The 21,754-nt window shown below is 49.3% G+C and overlaps 1 protein-coding gene across 3 annotated transcripts in view; it reads right to left on the reverse strand.

Moving 5' to 3' along the window:
• NEDD4L (NEDD4 like E3 ubiquitin protein ligase) overlaps nucleotides 1–21,754 on the reverse strand; it is a gene marked incomplete at both ends in the record, with an annotated part of 133,766 nt that extends 112,012 nt beyond the window's left edge. For all 3 annotated transcript variants that reach the window (XM_079548118.1, XM_079548117.1, XM_079548116.1), the window contains one exon: nucleotides 21,707–21,754. In XM_079548118.1, coding sequence (XP_079404244.1) covers nucleotides 21,707–21,754 — 48 coding nt within the window. The remainder of the gene's footprint in view (nucleotides 1–21,706) is intronic.

The following is a 21,754-nucleotide window of genomic DNA, read 5'->3' on the forward strand; positions in this document are numbered from 1 at the left end:
GAGCAATTTTAGCCAGCGTGCTGAACCAGGTCACCTGAGGTCTGCAGCAACGCCCAAATGGATGCAGAACTGCTGTCAGGAACGCCGGAGCTGTGCTGCAATGGCTGAGCTGTGCTGCAGCACCTGCCCTGCTCTCTTACCCTACACTCAGACCTATTTACGCCACTCACCGAGGAATGATACCAGCAGCAGCACTGCTTTCTGCACACAGTAACTCACCAGGCTCCAGCAGAGCCATACATGCTGTACTGATGTCTCTTAGACCGAGTAGTGCCAGCAAAGTAAATAAATCTCCATCCACTGTCACCCTGTGCTTTTTAATTGCCACATAGGCAACCAGATCCCCTGTCCCCAGCTGGGCACAGACCTGCAGTTCCACCATCCTCCACACCAAGCACTGGCTCTGATCGTCCCAACTACACCAAGAGGGACCTTCCAAAAACTTGTAATAGCAAAGCCTGGCACAGAAAGCACCATTTTTTGTAGTATTTTCTCTTGGAAGATACAGAAATTCAGCTGATTTTAAAAACTTGAAGCTTTTATTTAACAAATACCTAACTTACTGGCATGCAAAAACAAGCACAAACTACCATAAAACAAAACAGCAGTGCTATTACAAGTGGGATGATCACATTATGCTGCCTGACAGTCATAAAAGCTGTGCCAATCACAGAGAGTGAAAGGAGGCCAGCGGTGTTACCTTCAGATATTCATTATCCTTTGGTCGATGTCTGGACAGATCTATTACCTTCGAGCACACAGAAGAGAGCAGTACTTCAGAACTTATCATTCAGAGAGAAATACAAAAGCCCAAACTGTCAGCACATGTCCAATAATTTCACCCAGTAATAAAGAATGGCTCCAATTCCCAATTAAGCACTTGCAGCAAGATGTCATATGTTGAAGCATGAGAGCTTTCACAGCATCTTCTACAGCAGGAGTAGGTTTTTACTTCTCACTAACTCAATCTCACATTGGATTTTTTTTTTTCAGCTTCTTTCGTGGGTGCTTTTTGGTATGGTGAAACCCTGGATTAGCTCAAAATTGAACCTATTTTCAAGTTAAGAATTCTGAAAGGCACTTAAAACAACTGTGATTAGGAATCAAGCCAGAGGGCAGAGCAGGTCTGAAGTAACTGTGCTAAGTACCATGCAGGCAGCAAAACATTAAATCAGACTTTATTTGTAGGCAATAACATGCATATGACTTCAAGGAGACCTATGCTAGCACGAGGGACAAAGAGCAACCTGCATGTGCTCACAGCAGAAGGGTGCTAAGGAGGGCCAGCTCCTGACACCAGGCTGTTCCAACAGCACCGTGCCCTGCACCACCTCCCAGCTGGATTTCCTCTGGGTTCTGCTATGAAGCTCAAATATTCACAGTACGATGATATCAGTACGATTGCTACACAGCAGGACTCACAGTCACTGACAGGTAACCAACATGCAGCAGCACCGAGATGGCTTCAGAGCTGCTTCTCTGCACTCATTTTCTCCTATCTTGGAGAAGAGAAAGCTCTATGGAGACCTCATTGTGGCCTTCCAGTACTTGAAAGGAACATATAAATGTTCCTTTTATATCCTTATAAAAAGGATAATAATATCCTTAATAATAAGGATATCCTTTATATCCTTATAAAAAGGATGGAGAATGACTGTTTACAAAAGTGGACAGTGACAGGACAATGGGGAATGGTTTTAAACTGAGAAGGGGAGGCTTCGGTTGGATATCAGGAGGAAGTTTTTCATCCAAAGGGTGGTGAGGCACTGGCACAGGCTGCCCAAGGAGGCTGTGGATGCCCCATCCCTGCAGGCATTCAGGGCCAGGCTGGATGTGGTTCTGGGCAGCCTGGGCTGGGGGTTGGTGACCCTGCACACAGCAGGGGGGTCAAAACTAGATGAGCACTGTGCTCCTTTTCAACCCAGGCCATTCTGTGATTCTATGATATTTCAATTCTGTCTCACAAAGTCTGTACAGACCCAACGTCACACAGGCAAACACGAGGGCAGGCTGTGAGGAGAGCAGCACACTCCCATGCAACATGGAGTTAAGGACCTTCAAGAAGCCCACCAGCACCTGCAGGAAGCATTCCCTGCTGCATTCTTAAGGATGTTAGAGGAACACCTCCAAAAGCACAGTAGCTCTGGCAGAACACTCTCACTTACTGCAATTACTGGAATGCAACACTGCACTGCTTTGTCTCGCTCCTCACTGCACTGCTCTTCCCCATGTGCAACTGTAATGCAAAATGGAAACCGTAGGATTCACCTGACGGCTGTTCCAACCTCAGAGTCTTTATGGTGAGCCAGATGGGTGAAGGCCCAGCAGACTTGCACTTGGCAGAACAGCAGCAATCAAGGAGAAAGGAATTACACGTAAAAAAACACATAACTAATGGTGAGTTGCATATGTCTGCTTTAACATTTATTCCTCAGACCGCGTGCAAGATCTCTTAGAAAAAAGAAATTCCTTATAGGAGATAGCAGTGAGATGGGCCCACATGAAGAAGAGGCAGAAGCCACATCTGTACCCAGCTTACAGCATGCTTGTTTCACATCCTGAAAGCTTAAATTTAACTTTTGGTGGCACCTGCTTCTGTACTATGCAAATATTCTGAAAGTCATTTATTTAAAGCAAGTTTTATAAAAATTTGAGTATCTGGACCATAGGTATATGGACCATAAATGGGCAGCTTTATCACTGCTGCATTGTTTAATGAAGGGATGAGCATTCAATAAAAATGTAATTCCACTGATAAACTGTAATTGGAGGCTCATTTCTAAGGCAGATAACATTGGTGATGTGTTTAACTGTATGTGCCCACAAAGTGAAGCTGCAGCACGATGGCTGTGTCACGTGGAGTGCTGCACCAGGCAGTGCCGAGAAAGAAAGACAATAAAGGCCACTCCAAGCAGCAATAAAATACCCGTGAGGCTGTCAAAACCTCAGCTGCCCCTGAAAGGAGAGCTTTTTACCGCAGCGCTTCCATCTCAGAAAATACTTTATCAAGCACATTTCCAAGAGAACTATGAGAAGGCATTTGTCACTGTGGGGATCCGTGGCTCTGAGGACCCAATGCTGCTTTATCAGCCTAGACATTTTATCATGGCTCCAGCAATGCAGACATTAAAACCAAGGAGGGGAAAAGCTCTTGCAAGCAAACAGAAAAAAAAAAAGAAGATGTAAAGACACAGAGATCCAAGCTTAAAAAAAATAAATAAAAAATTTGATTTTCTCCTCTTCAGCTCAAACCAAAAATCAAATGCGACTGCAATGTTAATAATTCTGCCCTTCTATTATAAAGTACTAACACTGGGTTGTGACATTTGCTGCAATTCATGCACACGTATCCCACCACGGCGATGCTAAGCACAGAGAGAACAATGCCATAGGCAATTAGTGCTCAACTAACAATGTGGTAAATTCAGCTGTAGGTAATGCGATGTAACCTGATTCATCACAGTTTGTGCAAGGACAAGCGGGGATGTTATAAAGCAACGCACAGTACTCCCAAATCCTCAGAGCTACCCAAAAGCCATTTTGGAAAGATGAGTGAACTTTGCTGGCACTAAACTTCATTCTACAATTTCAGCGCTCAGTGCATTCATTTACTACAAAAAGACTTTGTTTGAAGCTTTGTTCACAGCAAGCCTGATCAACTGTGACAGTAAAAGGGATGAAATAAGGCTGAGGTTCTAGAACTTCTCTGGGAGCTGGGTTCATGCTTCTTAAGAAGCCTCACCCATTCCTTTGATGCCCTATGACTGCAGCCCCCGAGCACATCAAAAAAAATCTTTGATTTTACTCATTCCTACCTACCTTTCTATTGAATCAACAGCACTGCAACACGATTCCACAATGCATCTCATTTTATTTTTAAGATTTTCCAAAAGCTCTGAAGGCCTGAAAGTCGTGCTCCTCTGGAAGCTGCATGCACCTTCTGCTCCTTGAATAAGTTAGCCTTGTGGCAAAAGTAATGATCATGTGCATGTGGGACCTTCAAAGAACAGAGAAGACAACTTCTGAATATGAAGGTCAGCAAATAAGCAATCTTGCGTGCCTCTCGACAAGCACAGCCTGAATCCACGCTGTTTAAACGTTAAACAGTTCTCTTGCCCTTCACTTGAGAGCTACATTACCCAGCTCTCACTCAGTCTCTGCATCAATACCTGAACACTAGAAATAACAAGTGAGAGTTTGTTGGGGTTTTTAAAAGCATACTGATGGGAAAAAAAAAAAATAAGTCTTGCACTTCATGTTGACCATGGCTTGCCCCAAATGCAGTGGATTTTATGTAATGAATCAGGCTTTAAGGTCCTGCTCATCCAATCTCAGCACAACGCACACAAGTGTTTTTTTGTTCATTATGGGCTGCATCCACTGGAATGGTTCCAAATACTGTTCCTTAAGAAAGCATTCCATCTAAAAGATCTTAAAAAGGCAAGAATTTGGGGGGAGGATAAGGGGAAGAACACTGAAAAACCCACATTGCAAAGTATTGCATTGGGGTGGACCCCAATGGTTCACACCTCTTTGCTGTTTGTTTTTGTCTTTTTAAACAAACACCAAAACTTCTCTTCAAAAGCTAAACAACACCAGGGAAGCACTGTCTGATGCAACCTCCTTCATTTGCATCTCATTTGCAGAGCAGGAGCAGCCTACTTAAAGCATCCCTAGGTTGTGCAAAAAGTAATGCCTCCTATTTGTTTTCACAGAAACTACAATAGCTACAAGAGCGCCGCAACACTATTTGATAAAGCAAAGTCTCAGCTGCAGCACACTGCTCTTCTGCACAGTCACCACCAATAGCTGCACATTTTCACCAGTGATGAACACTGTGTGCTCACACAGATCTGCATCCACAGAATAACATCTGAGGCATCACTTTTTGAGCAGCCTGACAGTGGGACAGGTCTGTGTGCACTGAGAGGGGAGAGCTTGACCTGGGTCACCCAGGCTGGACCTAGCTGCTCCTGTCACCTCACCATCAGCTGCTGCTTTTCAGAGAGCTGTCACAGCTCAAATGGAGCAGGCTTCGCTTTAAGCAGAAAGCAGGAATGCTGATTCTCAGAGAAAGATTCCATTTTCCATTTGCACAGTTTGTTTCCCTGCATGAATCACCCTATTACCCAACAAGAAACGAAATTAGATCCTTCAGCTCTCAGATGAAGTTAATAATTAACGTCACTGTGAGAGTTTCCAGTCTTCCCCGGTGAAGGAACTCCTTCCAACACATCCACGTTGCTGCTGCCAGCCAGCCCAGCAGCCCGGCCCTTGGCCTCTCCACTGCTGAGCCACTGTTGTGAACCCCGTTTCAGGCACCAGGCTGTATCCTGCAGCAGGACTGCCGTGTGTTCTTAAGGCACGTGTGGCTGCATGTGCTGCTCCCTGAGGGCTTTGAGGTGTGGAGATGAATTACTGCAGTGGCGGTCTCTGTGCCGATTAGAAGAAGAGAAACCAGCCCTTAAGCTGAGCTGATGTGCACCTCCATCAGCTCAGAGGGATGCACTCCCACCATAACTGCATAGTGCTCTGGTATCCTGGTTTTGCTTTCCTGCTTCCAAGGTGGTCTCAGCACCGTGGCTCAGAGGTGCACAGGCCAAAGTCACTGCCCGTGAGATGCAGCCTTCTCCCAGCAACCGGCTGCAGGGGGCAGGGAGCAAAGCTGGCCCCTCACAGCTCTGCTTCATCATCTCCCCTGCCGCCCAGTGCTCCTCCCAAGGCTTTAGCCACCAGCTTTTTTCTCAGGCCATTATAAAAATGCACTTCTTGGCACCAGAGCCTACAGGGATAGAAACACAGGGTGTCTCCAAAGAGCACTCACCGCAGCAGGCCAGGACCACAGGAAGGGTCTGACGCCAGCTCTGAACTGCGTGCTGCTTCAGCTCCCCTGCTGCTAGACCTGTATCTCGCAAACAGGTGGAGCTGCATGCTTGGTCAAAACTAAAAAATCACCTCTCTGAACACCGTAACATGGATCCACAACCTGTAAGAATGCAAAGATATGCAGTTTGCAGTCAGATGGTGTGCCACTCTACTCAGAATTACTCATTCCCCCCAAAAACGTATTCTGAAGATGTACAACATCCACACTGTATGGGCTTTAAAAAGATGAAGTGCTGGGTGCTGCCCTTTGGGCACAACAGCCTCACACATCGCTATAGGCTTGGGGTAGAACAGCTGGAAAGCCAAAAGGAGGACCTGGGGGTGTTGGTCGGTGCTCAGCTGAACGTGAGCCAGCAGTGTGGCCAGGTGGCTGAGAAAGCCATCGGAATCCTGGTTGTGTCAGCAGCAGTGCAGCTCGCAGGAGCAGGAGGTGACCATCCCCTGCACTTGGCTCAGGTTTGGGCTGCACTTCAGTGCTGTGTGCCGTGTAGGGTCCTTGCTGCAAGAAAGACATTGAGGCCTTTTAAAGACCACCTGGTGCCACTCCCTGCAGCGCTTAGAGAAACCCACAGCTCCACCAGGTGCCCAGAGCCCCTTCAGCCTGACCTTGGAAATTGGGAAGGATCAAGCACCACCACCTCTCTAGGCATCCTGTGCCAGGAACAACCCCAGGAACAGCTGGAGATGTGGATAAAATTCAGATAATGCACGGGACCTGCTTTGCTAAAATTGCATTAACACAAACATAATCAGTGCACGTGGCCAGCAGGGACAGGGAGGTGATTGTCCCCCTCTGCTCTGCTCCTGTGAGGCCCCATCTGCAGTGCTGTGTCCAGGTCTGGAGCCCCAGTACAAGAAAGACAGGGAGCTGATGGAGAGGGTCCAGAGGAGCCACAGAGATGATCAGGGGACTGGAGCACCTCCCCTACGAGGACAGGCTGAGGGAGCTGGGCTTGTTCAGCATGGAGAAAAGAAGGCTGCGGGGTGACCTCATGGCAGCCTTTCAGTACCTAAAGGGAGCCTGCAAACAGGAGAGGAGTCAACTCTTGGAAAGGGGAGATAACAGCAGGACAAGGAGAAATGGTTTGAAGTTGAGGGAGGGAAGATGGAGTTTGGATGTCAGGGGGAAGTTCTTTGCTATGAGAGTGGTGAGGTGCTGGAACAGCTGCCCAGAGAGGCTGTGATGCCCCGTCCATCCCTGGAGGTGTTCAAGGCCAGGTTGGATGGGGCCCTGGGCAGCCTGGGCTGCTATGAAATGTGGAGGTTGGTGGCCCTGCGTGTGGCAGGGGGTTGGAGATTTGTGATGCTTGAGGTCCCTTCCAACCCTGGCCATTCTGTGATTCTGTGTGTGATTCCGTGCAAGAGAATAAGTTGAAGTAATTTAGTAGAGAGGTTATTTCCCATGTGAATTCAAACCGCATTTCAGGACAAAGAAAAGTAGTTATCACCTTATTACATAAAGGATGTAAGATCAGTGCTCAAAAATGATGGTAATTCTATGGACAGCAAAGGAATTGGCCTTTATAACACACACATTATTTCTGCCTGGCAGCAGCATACTTGTGAAACAGTGAACTGGCTTACTTGGGGAACAGTGTTTGCTTGTTTGTTTTTAATATTCATCTATCCAACTGCAGAGCTGCGTCAGCATTCATTAGTCTATATGCTGCGTAGAGTAGATGAGCTGCATCCAGATCCGTGTCTCACCTCCTGCATGCAAACCAGTGAGCCGTGTCCTCCTCGCTCCCACGGCACCCAGAACCACTGGTGGCCATATCTGCACCACAGAAAGGCTGTTAATAGCCTTTAATGGGATACACTCAGCTTACTGACATAAATAACAGGATTGTTACAGGACAGAGCTCAGAGATTAGCTCAGCCACTTGTTCCTAAAACGGTACTTGATGTTGACTAGACTGAGAAACACTCATTAAAATATTCACCACTCATTATCCAAAACAAAGGACGGACTTTGTGTTCTGCCAGGCATTCTGGATGCAGAACGTAGCTCAATGCATGGAACAAAGGGCACATTCAGAATCCATGTATTGCAGGAGATGTGTAATAAGGTCAGTCATTCATCATATCAGAGCAGGACCTTGTCCGGGAGAAGCACAGATGCAAGTTCTTGAAAGAGTCAGAAAAAGACAGGAGCAGAGGGCATGGCAATTCAAGATTTCTTCACCAAGTTACAAAGCAAGAGAACAGCTTTCACCCTATTTTTTATGGTCTCCCTGGTACTGAAGGGCCCAGAAGAACTGGGCATAGCACTCCAAATGTTGTCACCAAGGCTGAGCAGAAGGGAAGGATCCATTCTCTTGACCCGCTAGCAATAACATTTCGAAGGACTTTTAAGAGTGAGAACAAGAGAAATGGAGCACTTTACCTTGCATGGGCCACTCATGGACAACTCGGTTAGATGAATTTGGTAACACAATATAGAAGGATAAATGGAAACACTTGTAAAGTGAAAGGAACTTCAGCACAGTATACTTTCCCCAGGAGATCACATTGACTTTCAATCCTGTAAGGTAACCTACACAGATATCAACAAATTACAAGCAAAAAGACAGCTTCCATATTAATAACAAACAAAAACACTGACTCAGATGCAGTGGATTCTGAGTGACTAGGCTGAAATATGTTGGGTTAAGCAAACTGCACTTACCATCAAAGGGTTCCTGCCTTCACCACCATGCATTCCCAACACCTCCCAGCATCTGATCTCCCTCTCCTGCAGCCACAAAGGCCGATCATCAGGCATGTCTGACAGAAAACGTGCCCAACAGAAGAGATTAACTGTACGCCAGCTCAATCCATGGAGCTGATTGGGTTTGCTGCCTCGTAGTCACTACACCTATGGATGGGAAAGGGTCAGGTCAGACTGATCAGCTGCAACCTGAAAAGACATGACAGCTGGTCAAGCTGATGAACTTAAGCAGGGAATGGCATAGCTACAGGCTGGAGAAAACAGCACCAGAGAGGAAAGGCACGAGTCCCTCCCAGGAAGCAAAAAACCAAAATGGGATGAGAAAGTGACTAACACAGTAAATAGGCCCAACAGGCAGGCTGCCAAAGATGCAAGGTAGTAAATAAGAGTGAGATATTAGCATTAATCACTAAGCTTGTAACCTTTTGCAACAACCTTGTCTTCTTCCATTTTAATTATCTCTAAGAAAAAAGCATGGCAGCTTTGTAGCCCAGTAATTTTCCAGTTAGCTCACACTCCACTCAAGCAGCAGCATGGCCAAAACAACCAACACTAAAATTGCCAATCAGATGAAATAAAGCAAGGACTCTCACGAGCAGTTTTTCCTGAAAACACTGCTCAAATGAAAAGGGTCTGACTTTCGCATGTTGTTACTCTTCTCAGCAGCAGTTATTTCTGATTCTGATGCCCCTGAAGTCCCTTCATGGCTGTTAACTTCCCTAGGAACTGTAGGGGTTTGGAGAGATGTTGAAGTGCCACCACCTCCATGTAGAGGTGCAACATGCATCGGCCTTTTGTCTTCTGACACAGCTGCCATTTGAGCTCAGAAAACTAAAAGGAAGGGGACAAACTTTTCCATTCCTTGCTGCTGCTGGAAGGTCCTTCACCCACGCCTTCTCCATACAGCAGGCCACAAAGAATCACAGAGTGCAACCACCAAATATGCAAAGCTGAACGGGATCGCCAAGTCCAGCTCCTGTGCCCACAGAGCACCACCAAACCCAGTGTCCAACAGCAGTGTCCCAGCTTCTCCTGGAGCTCCAGCAGCTCGGGGCTATGTCCACTGTGCTGGGGGTGTGACTCCATGCCCACCACCCTCTGGGGCAGTGCCATTTCCTAACCTCCACCTGACCATCCCTGCTGCAGCTCCATGCCATTCCACGCATATTCCTTCACAGTGTTGGTCAACCCAACTGTTCTACTGGCATGCAAAACCTACTAGAGTATTTGCTGCTCTTTTCCAAGTATTTCAGCATCCATCAGCTGTAAAGTACCATCGCCCAAAAGCGAAGTCAGAAAATTGAAAAAAAGAAAATAAAATACACACCTTGCCCTGTTTTGATGCAGCTTTCAGCTATTTAAAGCATTTATGTAATACAAGGCCCGCACAAAAAATCTCTCAAGGCAAAATACTTCTCTCAAGTGACCACCTACTGCAGCTCATCCCCTGTATCCACTTAACAATATACACGTCCTTCCATTTAACTCTAAGCCTCCATTTTTCTAACGGAGTAATCTCTACAGTCGATAAAGCATTCACTAGGCTCCATAGGACCGGAGGCTGAGGCGACACTAATGGCCAGTCCAGCAGTGGTGAGGAGCTTACACCTCTTCCAAAAAGAACAATGACTGCTGCCTTTGTCTAAAATATAAAGAGAACAGAATGCAACCAGAGATTGGGCACCAAACCCAAAGGTTAATAACTCCTTTTCAGGCATCAAACTTGAACAGTAAAGGCCAGATAAGCATCAAGCATTTCTTCATAACCTGGCATTTAATAACTACAGGTTCCTTGTTTATCTTAAATATGTAATTGTCGTTAATTATTTTGTTTTACAGAAACTTTTGTTTCCCTCAATTAAAAGAATCAGAATCTTTCTTTTAAATTGTTATTTCTTAGTTAAGAATCTTGGCAAATTCTTACTGCCTTTGTTTCTCAGTGCAACCAAGCAATAAAGTTCTTGATACCCACGATCCAGCAGAAGTCTGACAAACACTTGCCTCCTACAGGGCCACAGGAATCACAAAGCAGCTCACTGCAAGCCTCCAGCCCAGTTCTACAGACCGTGAGAGGGCTCTGACCCCTCCAGCCCTCACCCACCCAGGCATGTGGAAATTCCTCTTCAGGTGGAACCTTCCTGGTTTGCTGGTCGTTTCTCCTTTCTTCTCCCAGAGGGGTCAGCACTGCCCACATGGATGGCTGCTGTGTGGCAGAAGGTGCCCCTCTGCCTTCTCCTCCGGCCTATGGGGCAACCTATCCCCATACCACATGCTCCTTCCTGCAGCCACCCTGACATCCATGGCACTGACTGCCTGGACAGCAAGGATGAGACTGAGGCACAGAGCTTCAGACACATGTGCCAGCCACAAGCTTGGTGAGAGGGAGCACAAGGGCCTCGTTAAGCTGAGAGTTCATTAGTTACCACGTGTAAAGCACTGCTGTTGTTTGCTTCCACTGTTCCACATCACTCCGCAGCACCTCCTGCTCCCCACAGCTCCCCACAGGGTCAGCCATTTCTGCAGCTTGCATGCCAGGAGGAAAGGAGGGGCAGCTGTCAGAAGGCAGGGACAAGATCAGGACATCCAGCAGGAAAAAATACAGACAGCACTTCTACTTGGAAAAAAAATAAAAGGGGGAGGGGAAGACTGTTGTTAGGCAAGCACATGACTTATGCGAATGTCAAAGGAGGAAAATTCAGGAAATGCAGACAAGATCTGTAGATGGCTTTTCTCACATAAGGGCCCTGGATTTCCAGAGACATCACGGAAGAAACACAAGAGCAGCTCTCAGTGACCGCACACTGCCCTTGCCGGTGACACGCTGCAGTCTCCAAGTGCTGGGGAGCACTGAAGTTCCCCCAGTGAGGCTCTCAGGCACACTGCACCCAGGGACAGGGCCCAGCACTCAGCACACCTTCCCATGGCCATCCCAGTCCTCCTCTCAGTCCCCAGCAGCACGGGGAGCTCAGCAGGCAGAGGGCATCTGGAAAGCAAAACGAGCCCAGGACATGCGCAGGGAATTGACTGCCTGACCCAGGTGGGAGCCTCAGGTCAGACCCTGGCACGACAGAGTCAGCAGGGTAACAGCCCCAAGCCCATTGCTAGGATCACCTCCAGCCACAGCAGTGCCTTGGCTCCCCGATACCATTGGGACAGCACTGGGATTCCATCACGATGCTGAGCGCTGCACGCCGAAACCAGCTGGTACTAAAATGCAAGTTTCCACAGCAACGCCAACAAGGACACACGGTGCCTTTGTCACACATTCCTGTGCTGTCACATCCTATCAGCAGATGCACTTCAGCTCACATTGCTGCACAGGGCTGAGGACCCTCATTTCATTTCCCAAATGCTGCAGTTGCGACGTTCGAAGCACACATCCTAAGCCACCGAAAATCAGAGGTGACTGTGATGTCTAGTGACACCCATTAAAGATTACATCCCTCAGACTCCCCTTCGTGGGTATTCTTCTGCACCGCGTAATGGCTGGGCCTCTTGTGCAAGCCTTGGAAATCCCAAACAAAGCCTGTGTCACTCATAGGGCACGGACGAGCCAGAGCAAGCAGCACTTGGTTCATGAGCTGCTCACCATAGCTGGGAGGTGGAAATGCACTCACACCACTTACATGTGCTGAGTTACATCTGACTGTCTCCAAGTGCAGGAAATGCAGCCCGACAGTGTGGCTACAGCACTCAGAACAGAGCTGGCTAGGCTCAAAATAACATCACAGCACATGGCAGGAACACAGCAGAACAACAGTGCATTTACGCTGTCAGTAGGACAAGAGAAGAAGGCAGATTTCTGCTAGATCCACTCACACAGGTGTATAAGCATTTTCTTTTTAATTACTGTCATTTAAATCAATCAGAATTCAATGATGTGAAATCACGACTGAGGTCCTTAAAAAGATGCACCAGTTCCAACCCAGGTTCTGGACACATTCTAAGAGGAAGAGGTACATTTCTGCCATATGTGGTCAAAAGATAACTGAAGTGTTCCACAAAATTTAAAAAAATATTAAGCCATTTTAACTTTCTTAATTCTATGGATTATGTGGACGTCTGTTAGAAGTCAGTTCTGAAGAACCCATGGCTCTGACAGCTTCCACGAGAGCTCTCCCAGAATCTTGCCTTAAGAGAAGATACCCAATGGGTGACAAATGGCCTCCCTGCTAATTAACACCTGCTTAGTTAAGGCTTATTCACAGCTCTTTGTCTTTGAAGTCCCAAAGGAAACCAGCAAGACAAACCCAGTCCTTCACAGCAGCACTTCACACCCACCTGCATCTCCCAGGCTGCCCCTGAATACAAGGCTCCTCAGCCCCAGGCTAGGTCCTGGCACTACCCACCCCATGCTGATTGCAGATCAGGCCTTTATCCCAGCCTTACTGGTGCTCAGCTGGGCCCCTTCCTCCTGCCCAGCTCCAGAGGAGCAATGTGCCCCAGCAGCGCCACAGGCCCATATGAGCCATATGGACAAGGAACCAAACAGGTCCATCCAAAACCCCTGCAGATCTTCTGAGCAGATGGTCACCGGATCAAGGAGATGCCACATTATATTTGTATTTTCAGCTATTACTAATGGAGAAGAACACACAAATCCATAATCAATCGGTTAGCCAACACAAAGCTATCTCAGGGGAGCCTTCCAGAACACAAATTCTAGGAAGGAGAAAAACAACGCTCTGAGAAGCTGCTGCACTACCTCAGCAGCTCTGGAGACTTCAGTGATTATGCACGTGATTAGGACTGGAGGTCTCTGCTGCTCAAAGCACAGTCAGTGCTGACCTCAGAGCCACTGCTCTGTGTCCATCCGGGCCGTGGCAGGCTCCAGCCATGCCCCAGCACTGAGCTGTACTGCGCACTGAGGAACGGATGCACAAAGATGTACGTGGCAGGTAGAACACTGAGCATTTCTTTGACAAGTTAAAAAAAAAAAAGCTGCACAAAGTGCACGTGCAATTGTTACTCGTCAAGACTTCAGTGAAGCTACAGTGACAGAGCAGAGGAAGACTTCTAGTCAAACCACAGGTCCCCGGTCAGCACCAGGAAAGAGAAAAGCACCGAGGCATTCTCAACCTGCTAATGCCCTGATAACGACTGGGCTTGGCTCATACCGAGTCTCTTACCAACCATGACTGTTAGAAGACGATTAGCTTGACAACTGCCAGCAAAAGGCCACAAGGAGACCTAGCCAGGGAACTGACAACGTGTTGATGGAGGAGACTGTAAGGTTCACAGGCGGGGAGGTGTTACTGGTGGAGAACTGAGGAAATGAGACACATCAGACTACCTCATAAGCCTGCTCTCAGTGATGGCTGGTGAATCACCACTAGGGATATCACCAGGACACAGATGTGTCACCATTCAGACCAACCCGCCCTGCAGGGGGAAACGGAACTGCAAAGCTCCCCGGCACCTGCACCAGAAACAACGCGCCTCCTCAGGCCAGAGCCCTGCCAGCCAGCCTTACTCACCCACTGCTTCCACAGGAGCCTGCAGCATGGTGTCTGCTATTTTTCCCACACTTGAAGAACGTAACTTTGCTCTAAGGACACTGGAAATGAGGAATTAAACATTAAATGGTGCGCCTTGACCAGGCGGAACCGGAACAAAACCAATAGATGGCAACGATGAGAAGTAATGCCTTCTACCTCCACAAACCCTACTGCTGATATTTGGGTTTAAAATATATTTGCAGTCATTAAAAACAGTGCAGGTTCCTACTCAGAAATGCAGTGTATTGTAAGCAAGGCAGTAAGCTGCTGCTTGCTGCTTCAAAAGCAGCAATTCTGCTGCTTTGATTGAAAGCTGAGCCACCATCAGCAGGAAGCAGAGATGCAGGTTTGTCTGCACGCTGTGCCTCCCGCCAACCACTGCCATCAACACGAACATCACAACGGGAGCCTGTCCATTTACCACCACTCCTCCACCACTCCTTTGACTCCACATCTCCAACAGCTACAACTCTCCAGCACAGCCAGGAGATGGGCAGCTGTCTGCAAACAGCAATGCATATTGATTCACAAAGGGCCTGAGATGAAAAGAAGAAAGCAGGCACTCCCTTCCAGCAGTGGAAATCCACTAGGCTGGTATCTCTGATAAACTGCATGCATCTGGCGGCTACTGAACTGATCCTGATGCAGGGAGAGCAATCAATTTCAAGGTCTTGTTTGAATGCCATGCAGCAACAGATTTCAAGTCCCCAGCAGGCAGCAGTTCAAGCCTGTGCCCTGGACGAGCACAGCACAAAATCAGCTCCTCACACAGCCACCACTTTTCCAACCCTTTTCCTCCTGGTCACAGCCATCCTGTTCCTTCCCTGCAGGCACACCTCATGCTCCTCTAACAACAGAAGGAACTCTCCCTCCTTTACCTAGGCGAATTTGATGATCAAGGGGAGAGAGATGCAGAACAGAACCTCTTACAGGAGAAGCCAGTTCAGCTTCATTTCAACCCATTTTCTTTCTCCACCACGGATGGTCACCTCACCTCCACTGAGGCTTTTCCCCAGCAGGAAACTGTCATTTCCATCATCTTTAGACTGCACTATTTTTCAGTAGTGTAAGGCCTGGAAAGCACTGAAAAGAATGCTGAACTCAGCAGTGACATTTGGTGATGTACTAGACACAGTGTCAGACTAAATCTGAGATGACAATCTTCTTGACCCCACCAGGCCCCACATCCAAACCCTTGGCAGAAGTAGAATACATTGCTAGAAGTACTACAGCTGGGCAACAACAGCAGATCCCCACATGGCACTGCTGGACACAATTCAGCATGCTTCACGGGCAACCACATGGCAGCACCTGGAACCCACCTGACTGCCTCCTTCCAAAGTCCCACTGCAATGTTGCCTGAGTCCAAGAGCTCATCCGGAACAGCACACAACCACTGCAGCTTTACTGCCAGCCAGGAGTTGGCTACTATACAGCTGATTTCAACTCTAAACATCTGTAAGATACAACAAAGTACATATACAGGCGTAAGAACTGGAATAATGAAGAAGATACCCCTTAGTTCATAAGAAGTATACAGAAGTATATACCAACCAAAGATAGACCTGGGCCAGCAAAGGGCTTCCTATACTAAGAGGAAACACAAAGAGTAAGATAGAGACAACACTAAAATGCTGCTACCTCCTAGCTTCCGTGCACTGAGAGCTCAAGAACCTGTCAGAGACAGGAACTCTGTACCTCTGGACTCAAAACCAAGGCAGCGAGGCAGTCTGTTTGCAGCGGGGAATTGGGCTTCACTCAGCTGTGCTGGTTTGACTGCTGCGGTTTGATTTGCAACCACAGAATTGAGGTCTGATGACTGCAAGACTTCAGCTGCCACTGTGTGACAGTCAAACCATCTCATAGGCTGGGCATGAGGAGGTGTGAAGACAAATCTACAGTTCAGCCAGTACTGGGTTTTTTTTTTCCTCAAGAAGAAATATTAATCTTTTGAGTTTATTCAAATGGACAGAAAAAATAGTATTGAGTGAAGTGCCTCTGATTGAGCAAAAGAAAAGAATGGATTTTTCACACAGACACAGCGAAATTAGGGAATAAATGTAGTGCTTAGAACGTGCAGAAGTGTTCCTACTCCGATTTCCTAACGAGGAAAAAGTGAAATATCTTTATTTCAAAAGCTGATGTGGTAAAGTCAGTGATTTCCATCCACAGCATCAGGCAGGACGTGGGGCCGATGCTCTCTCATCCTTCCCCGGCAGGGCTGACTAAATAGATAGGGGAGACCTGCAAACAAAGCTCAGCAACAAAGCCTTTGGCTCTCCTCCCCACAGCACTAATTCCTTGCTGCCTGTTTATCTCCCGCATCATTTCATTACTGGGAAATAAAATGCTGCCTCTTCCTCTGAAAAACTTCACCGCAGCAGCAGAATGGAGCTCAGCGCCGCGATGGCTGCACAGTGCACGTGGGCACCGCGTCCCAGGGCAACGTGCCCAGGCCCTCACATTGGTCCCGTGAGGAAGGGGACAGCAGCAGAGCAATCAGGAACCACCGCAGGCCTCCTCCTGCTGGAGCTGCCCCCGTCCCCCCCACCCTCCCCACGCAGTATGATAACCTACACAAGGGCATTCAAAAAAAAAAAAAAAAAGAAAGAGTAAGACTGGGAACAATTTTCAACTGAAAACAAACACAAAGGCACAAATTACGTTAGCATGCTTCCAGCCTCAAGCCAGGATTATTCAAAACTGAAAATCATCACGGGGGATGACAGAACGCTTCTGCATCACTCTGTAGGATTCTGTTACTCTGCAGCAGACAAACTATATTAGAAATAGAAAATCTATCCCAATTGGCACAGCACCAAGAAAATAACACCAGTCCATGAAGTCAGACAGGAAAATAAGGCACCGTAGCGTAACACAGCGCTGCTCATTCATGGAGTCATTCCTGCCTGCATTCTCAGAACTGCAGAGATTTCTTTTGATTAAGCAAGGTCCCTAATTCCTGGAAATCAGGATTCTGACAATTACCTACATCCTGCCAGAGCATGGGAATTGGGGCTGAAAGCACAGAGGGAGGAAAAAGGCACCACGCTTGTTTCCCAATCTAAACATCATTCAGTAAGTCAGATTTTACAATAGATTTTTTTTTTTTTACACTATTTGAAGTGCAGTTGCATTCCAGGCTTGTAAAATTTAACCACATCTCTTATCCTACAGTGCATTAGCAGGAGATTGCTGCTGTTCTGAGCAGAACACCCTTTCGTGAGGTTTTCTTCCTTCTTCTTGGGAGGGGAGAGGCGAAAACAGGGCAGCAGGAGATGGAGCACTGCTGTTATTCATACGAACCTCATGCTGTCATGCCATCACGACAGCAGGACAAGCACTGGGAGCACTGCAGTTCTGAACCCAGCAGAAGGTGAACCACTCGCTGATTTTCACGATGAGATGGCAGCAGCTCACATGCCGAGCGGTGCTGTGCACCAGCAGTAAAACCACATTCCTGAAAGCATTTGACCTGCCGGCCACATTCTTACCAAGCTTATCTGAAAATAACTGAGTGTTCACAGGGTTGCACTTCAGTTCTTTCAAAGAGGGACAGCGTGGCCGAGGAGCATTTCTTCCAGCGCTATGGAATAACCACCTTCGATGTAATAAAAGCGAGCATTTTAAGAGGAAGTAGCCACAAAAGCAGAAGATGAAGGCCTTTATGAACAGGGCTGGCATTTGCTGTGCTCACTGACACCGGGTGAGCCTGCAGAACCGAACAGATCAAACCACTGCTGCACTGATACTGCGTCTGACTTTCATTGAGCCGAGCAGCCAGCAGTGATCCAACCCCACTGCTACCCAAAGGACAGAGACTGCAGCTCGGAGAAAAGCTCCAGTTCGTGTGGCACAGAGTTTAATTAAGCGAAAGGTTTTAGCCCCATATAATCCTCCAGGATAATGAAAAGGGCCAGGTTCAGGCTGACAAAGTTGCAACCAGAGTTCACCCTGCTAGTTAGCTACCAAGGGGTGCATCCACTCATCACAGCAGCAGCGCACAGCTGCCCCACACAGCCCCATGGCAGATGCTCATTTCATCTCCATCCATTCTACAGATGGATGAGAACAGTGGCACCAAGCCCCAGCGTGGCCTCTGGGATCACACAGCACCTGTGGAGATGGCCTGTCATAGAAGTGTAGACCCACAGAATGGCCCGGGTGGAAAAAGGCCATAACAACCACCTAGTTTCAATCCCCCCCCTGCTATGTGCAGGGTCACCAGCCATCAGACCGGGCTGCCCAGAGCCACATCCAGCCTGGGTGAGCCTGCCTGGTACACAAAGCTGCATCTGGCCTTCAGAGGATAATTACAGCACCCCATCAGACCTCTCATCACCGGAAGACACAGTTCCAACCCAGAGCCACAACGCCGTGCTCTTTCATCCCATGCCACCCTAGGATACCACTTCCCTCATCAGCTCATATGGTACAGCCACCATCACCGGCTCTGTGTCCAAAACAAAGACGACAAGAGGCCGTGCCCGTCATCCCGGTGCAGCGGGACCTCCTGCCGCCCAGCACCGCGGCACAGCCTCGCAGCGCCGGGCCGGCTGACATTCAGCACCGCACAGTGCCCTCCAACGGCCGGCCCGCAGCACCAGCCTCGAGGCCACGGAGAGCCCGCACCCCCCCGGGGCTGGGAGAAGCGCAGCCGATGCGTCTCACTGCCGAGCCGCCGCTGGTGCGCAAGCAGGGCCGTCCGCTGGAGGAATGCTTCCTTATCTGTACTTCCTAATCGTCATTTCAAGCTCTACGTGCTGGCGATCAAATGCTCTTGCAGTCTATAAGAACAATTCAGGAGGGTTTTGCTTGTCCTTCTAAAAAGTAAACGCAAGGAGTGAGAAAGGCAAAAATACTGAGGATTGCTGATACCAGCCAACGCCACTGCTGTGCCCTCCTCACTCTGATGAAAAAGAACCGATGAGCTCAGAGCAGAAGCAACACAACGCTGCTATTCAACAACAGAGCAGCTCCTCTGGATGGGGACCATCGGGGCACAGCACTGATGGCACTGCAGTGCAATGCCAGCACGCTGCCTCTGATCCCATTCAGCCATGGTGGATAGATTCCTCCCCACACGATTCCTCCCCACACACAACGCCTTGCCACGCTCATTTCAAGTAATGTATGCTTAGGAAATGTATGGCTCGACCACCAGGCAAACCTGCAGGAATGCAGTGCTGAGCTCCACCAAAACTCTGCCTTGTCAGGGAATCAAGCAGAGAAAACACAGCCTTTTTTTCCTCACTAATCAATCCAGTTAATGGGTAACCCGTGCCATAACATGCTCCTTCCAAAGCCTTCACGGCCCATCCCACACATGGGTGTCAACAACAACAAGGGTGGCAAACACCCCTGGGGACACCATCCCACAGCAGCAAAGCCACTGAGAACACGTGAGTGTATCTCTCTCACACACACACCCCACTGCCACAGCATCACCACGGCAGGTCTGTTCAAGTCACAGAAGCTGAACGGAACTTGCAAGCAGAAGAGCACTGGAACTCTGGAGAGCAATCAGTAGGAATGTCTTCGCTTCTACCACAAGATAGATAAGGACACAGGGAGGAGACAAGATGCTGTTTTCTTTCACACGTTCAAAAGTTACAATGAAAAAATACTTTCCTCAAGGTTCTCTTCTGAGGATGCATTATTTATTCAACTGCATTTTCAACTAAATTTCTTCTCCAAAGAGCGGTGATGCAGTGGCACCCAGCTGCCCAGGGCAGGGTGGAGTCCCCATCCCTGGAGGTGTGCAGGAGCTGTGGGGACATGGACGGTGGGCACAGTGAGATGAGCAGGGTTTGAAGGCTTTCTCCAGCCTTACCGATCCCACAAGCTGAATGGTCCTGATGCATTCAGCAGCTCAGGACCTCCCTGCGCAGTGCTAGAAGCTGGGGCAATTTCTGATGCCTCTGCACACCAACTCGACCAATGCTTCAGTACGTGCTTGCCTTCAAACCTGCTAAGTCCTGCTGACATGTACATTATTTATGTGGAAATTAAGCCTTTGCTTAATTATTTGTAAGAGATATTAACATTTTATGGGAAGCATATCAAGCCAGTCTATCCCACATTTAAGCATCTGCTTTTCCAAACAGAATACTGGGACAGGCAGCCTGGTATTTATAAACAAAGTAGTTCTAGCATTTGTAAATGAACTACATAAAGTACAAAGTATGAAAGGGAACAGCAAATTATATTTCAGACTGAGGTATGGATAAATAAAAATAAATGACTCTGCACATGGCTTGGCCCCCCAAGACAAGCAAAGACATCTTGCTTTTCAGAACAGATGAGGCCAACCCATCTGGGCTAATGGGCAGCCGTTGGCCTCTGCAGCCAACACTCAGTGAAGCCCAGAACACACGTGTGGCTCGGCTGCTCTGCACGTACCTGCAGGAGCTTGCAGCCAACCTCAGGAGTTTCTCCTCTTCTGGGGCTCTGCGTTCCAGCGATGGCTCTGCTGGGCTGCACAGCACCGCCTCCGCTCCCTGTGCGTTCCCTCATCCTTTTTCCTCTTTCACCTATTACCATCTGTGGTCTCTTCTCGTGTTTTTAGAGTACCACTGCCCTACTCTGCCCACCGACAGCAGCACAGAGAACCAACTCTTGGTGCACGGGCACAGAGAGATGGGGCGACCCGCAGCCATCGCTGTAGTGGGACATCACAGCAGTGCCGAGGAGGGAGGCGGGGAGCAGAGGTGTCGGTGACAGAGGCAGAGTAGCAGCCAAGCAGCACATTCTCAGACACCCATTTGGTGGTTTTGCTCCCAGGTTTCCACGTTCCCAACTCGCCGACAGCGTCCCGCACCCACCCCCAGCGATGCGCTCCGGGATCCCGCGTCGGAGACCCCGCGTTCTCCTCTCTCCGCCTTCACCCCACACACAGCATCACACACGGAGCCCCAGCCCTCTCCAAACGCCCACCCCAGCCGGGGAGCTTCACTTCCACCGGCACCCACCGCGCCGCCAACCCCACGGCCATCCGCGCTGGGCGCAGCTCCAACAGGACGGCGCGCAGCCGGGAAGCGCCCGCAGCCGGCAGGTTTGCGCGGAGCCCCAGCCCCGCGGCAGCAGCCGCCAGCCCCGCGCTCAGCCCAGCCGGGCCGCCGTGCCGCTCCCATCGCCGCTCGGTTCCGCCGCGGATCGCCCGTCCTCTCCCGGCTCGGGGACACCGAAGCGAAACCGCGCATTATCCGCGATGTTCAGCGCTCGCGCCGGACACACGGCACGCTTTGTTCGTGCGCCTTCAGCCCGGCAGCGGTGGAGTCGGGCCGTGGAGCTGCCCCCGACCCCCGAGCGGCCGCGGACCCCCTCGGCTTCGCAGCGCAGCGCCGCTCGGGGTGCGGATTGGACACCGCGGGAGCGCGCAGGGGCGCGACCCGCCAGGTGCCGCACGGCATCGGATACGGGTACGGGTACGACCCCGCGGGGCGAGCAGCGGCCCCGGCACCGCTCCGAGGCACTGCGGCAGCGCTACAGCCGCTCCCGGCGCCCTCCGCATCGACCCTCGACCTTCGCCCGCGGCTCGCGCCGGGTGGGGGTGAGATCCCCACACCCTCCCCCACGGATGGGGCGATGGACCAGATCCGACCCGACCCACCTCCTCCTCCGCCAGCCCGTACACCGGCTCCACCGCTGCGGTCGCCAT

The sequence above is a fragment of the Tetrao urogallus genome (genome assembly GCF_951394365.1).
Source record: "Tetrao urogallus genome assembly, chromosome: Z".
Taxonomy (NCBI): domain Eukaryota; kingdom Metazoa; phylum Chordata; class Aves; order Galliformes; family Phasianidae; genus Tetrao; species Tetrao urogallus.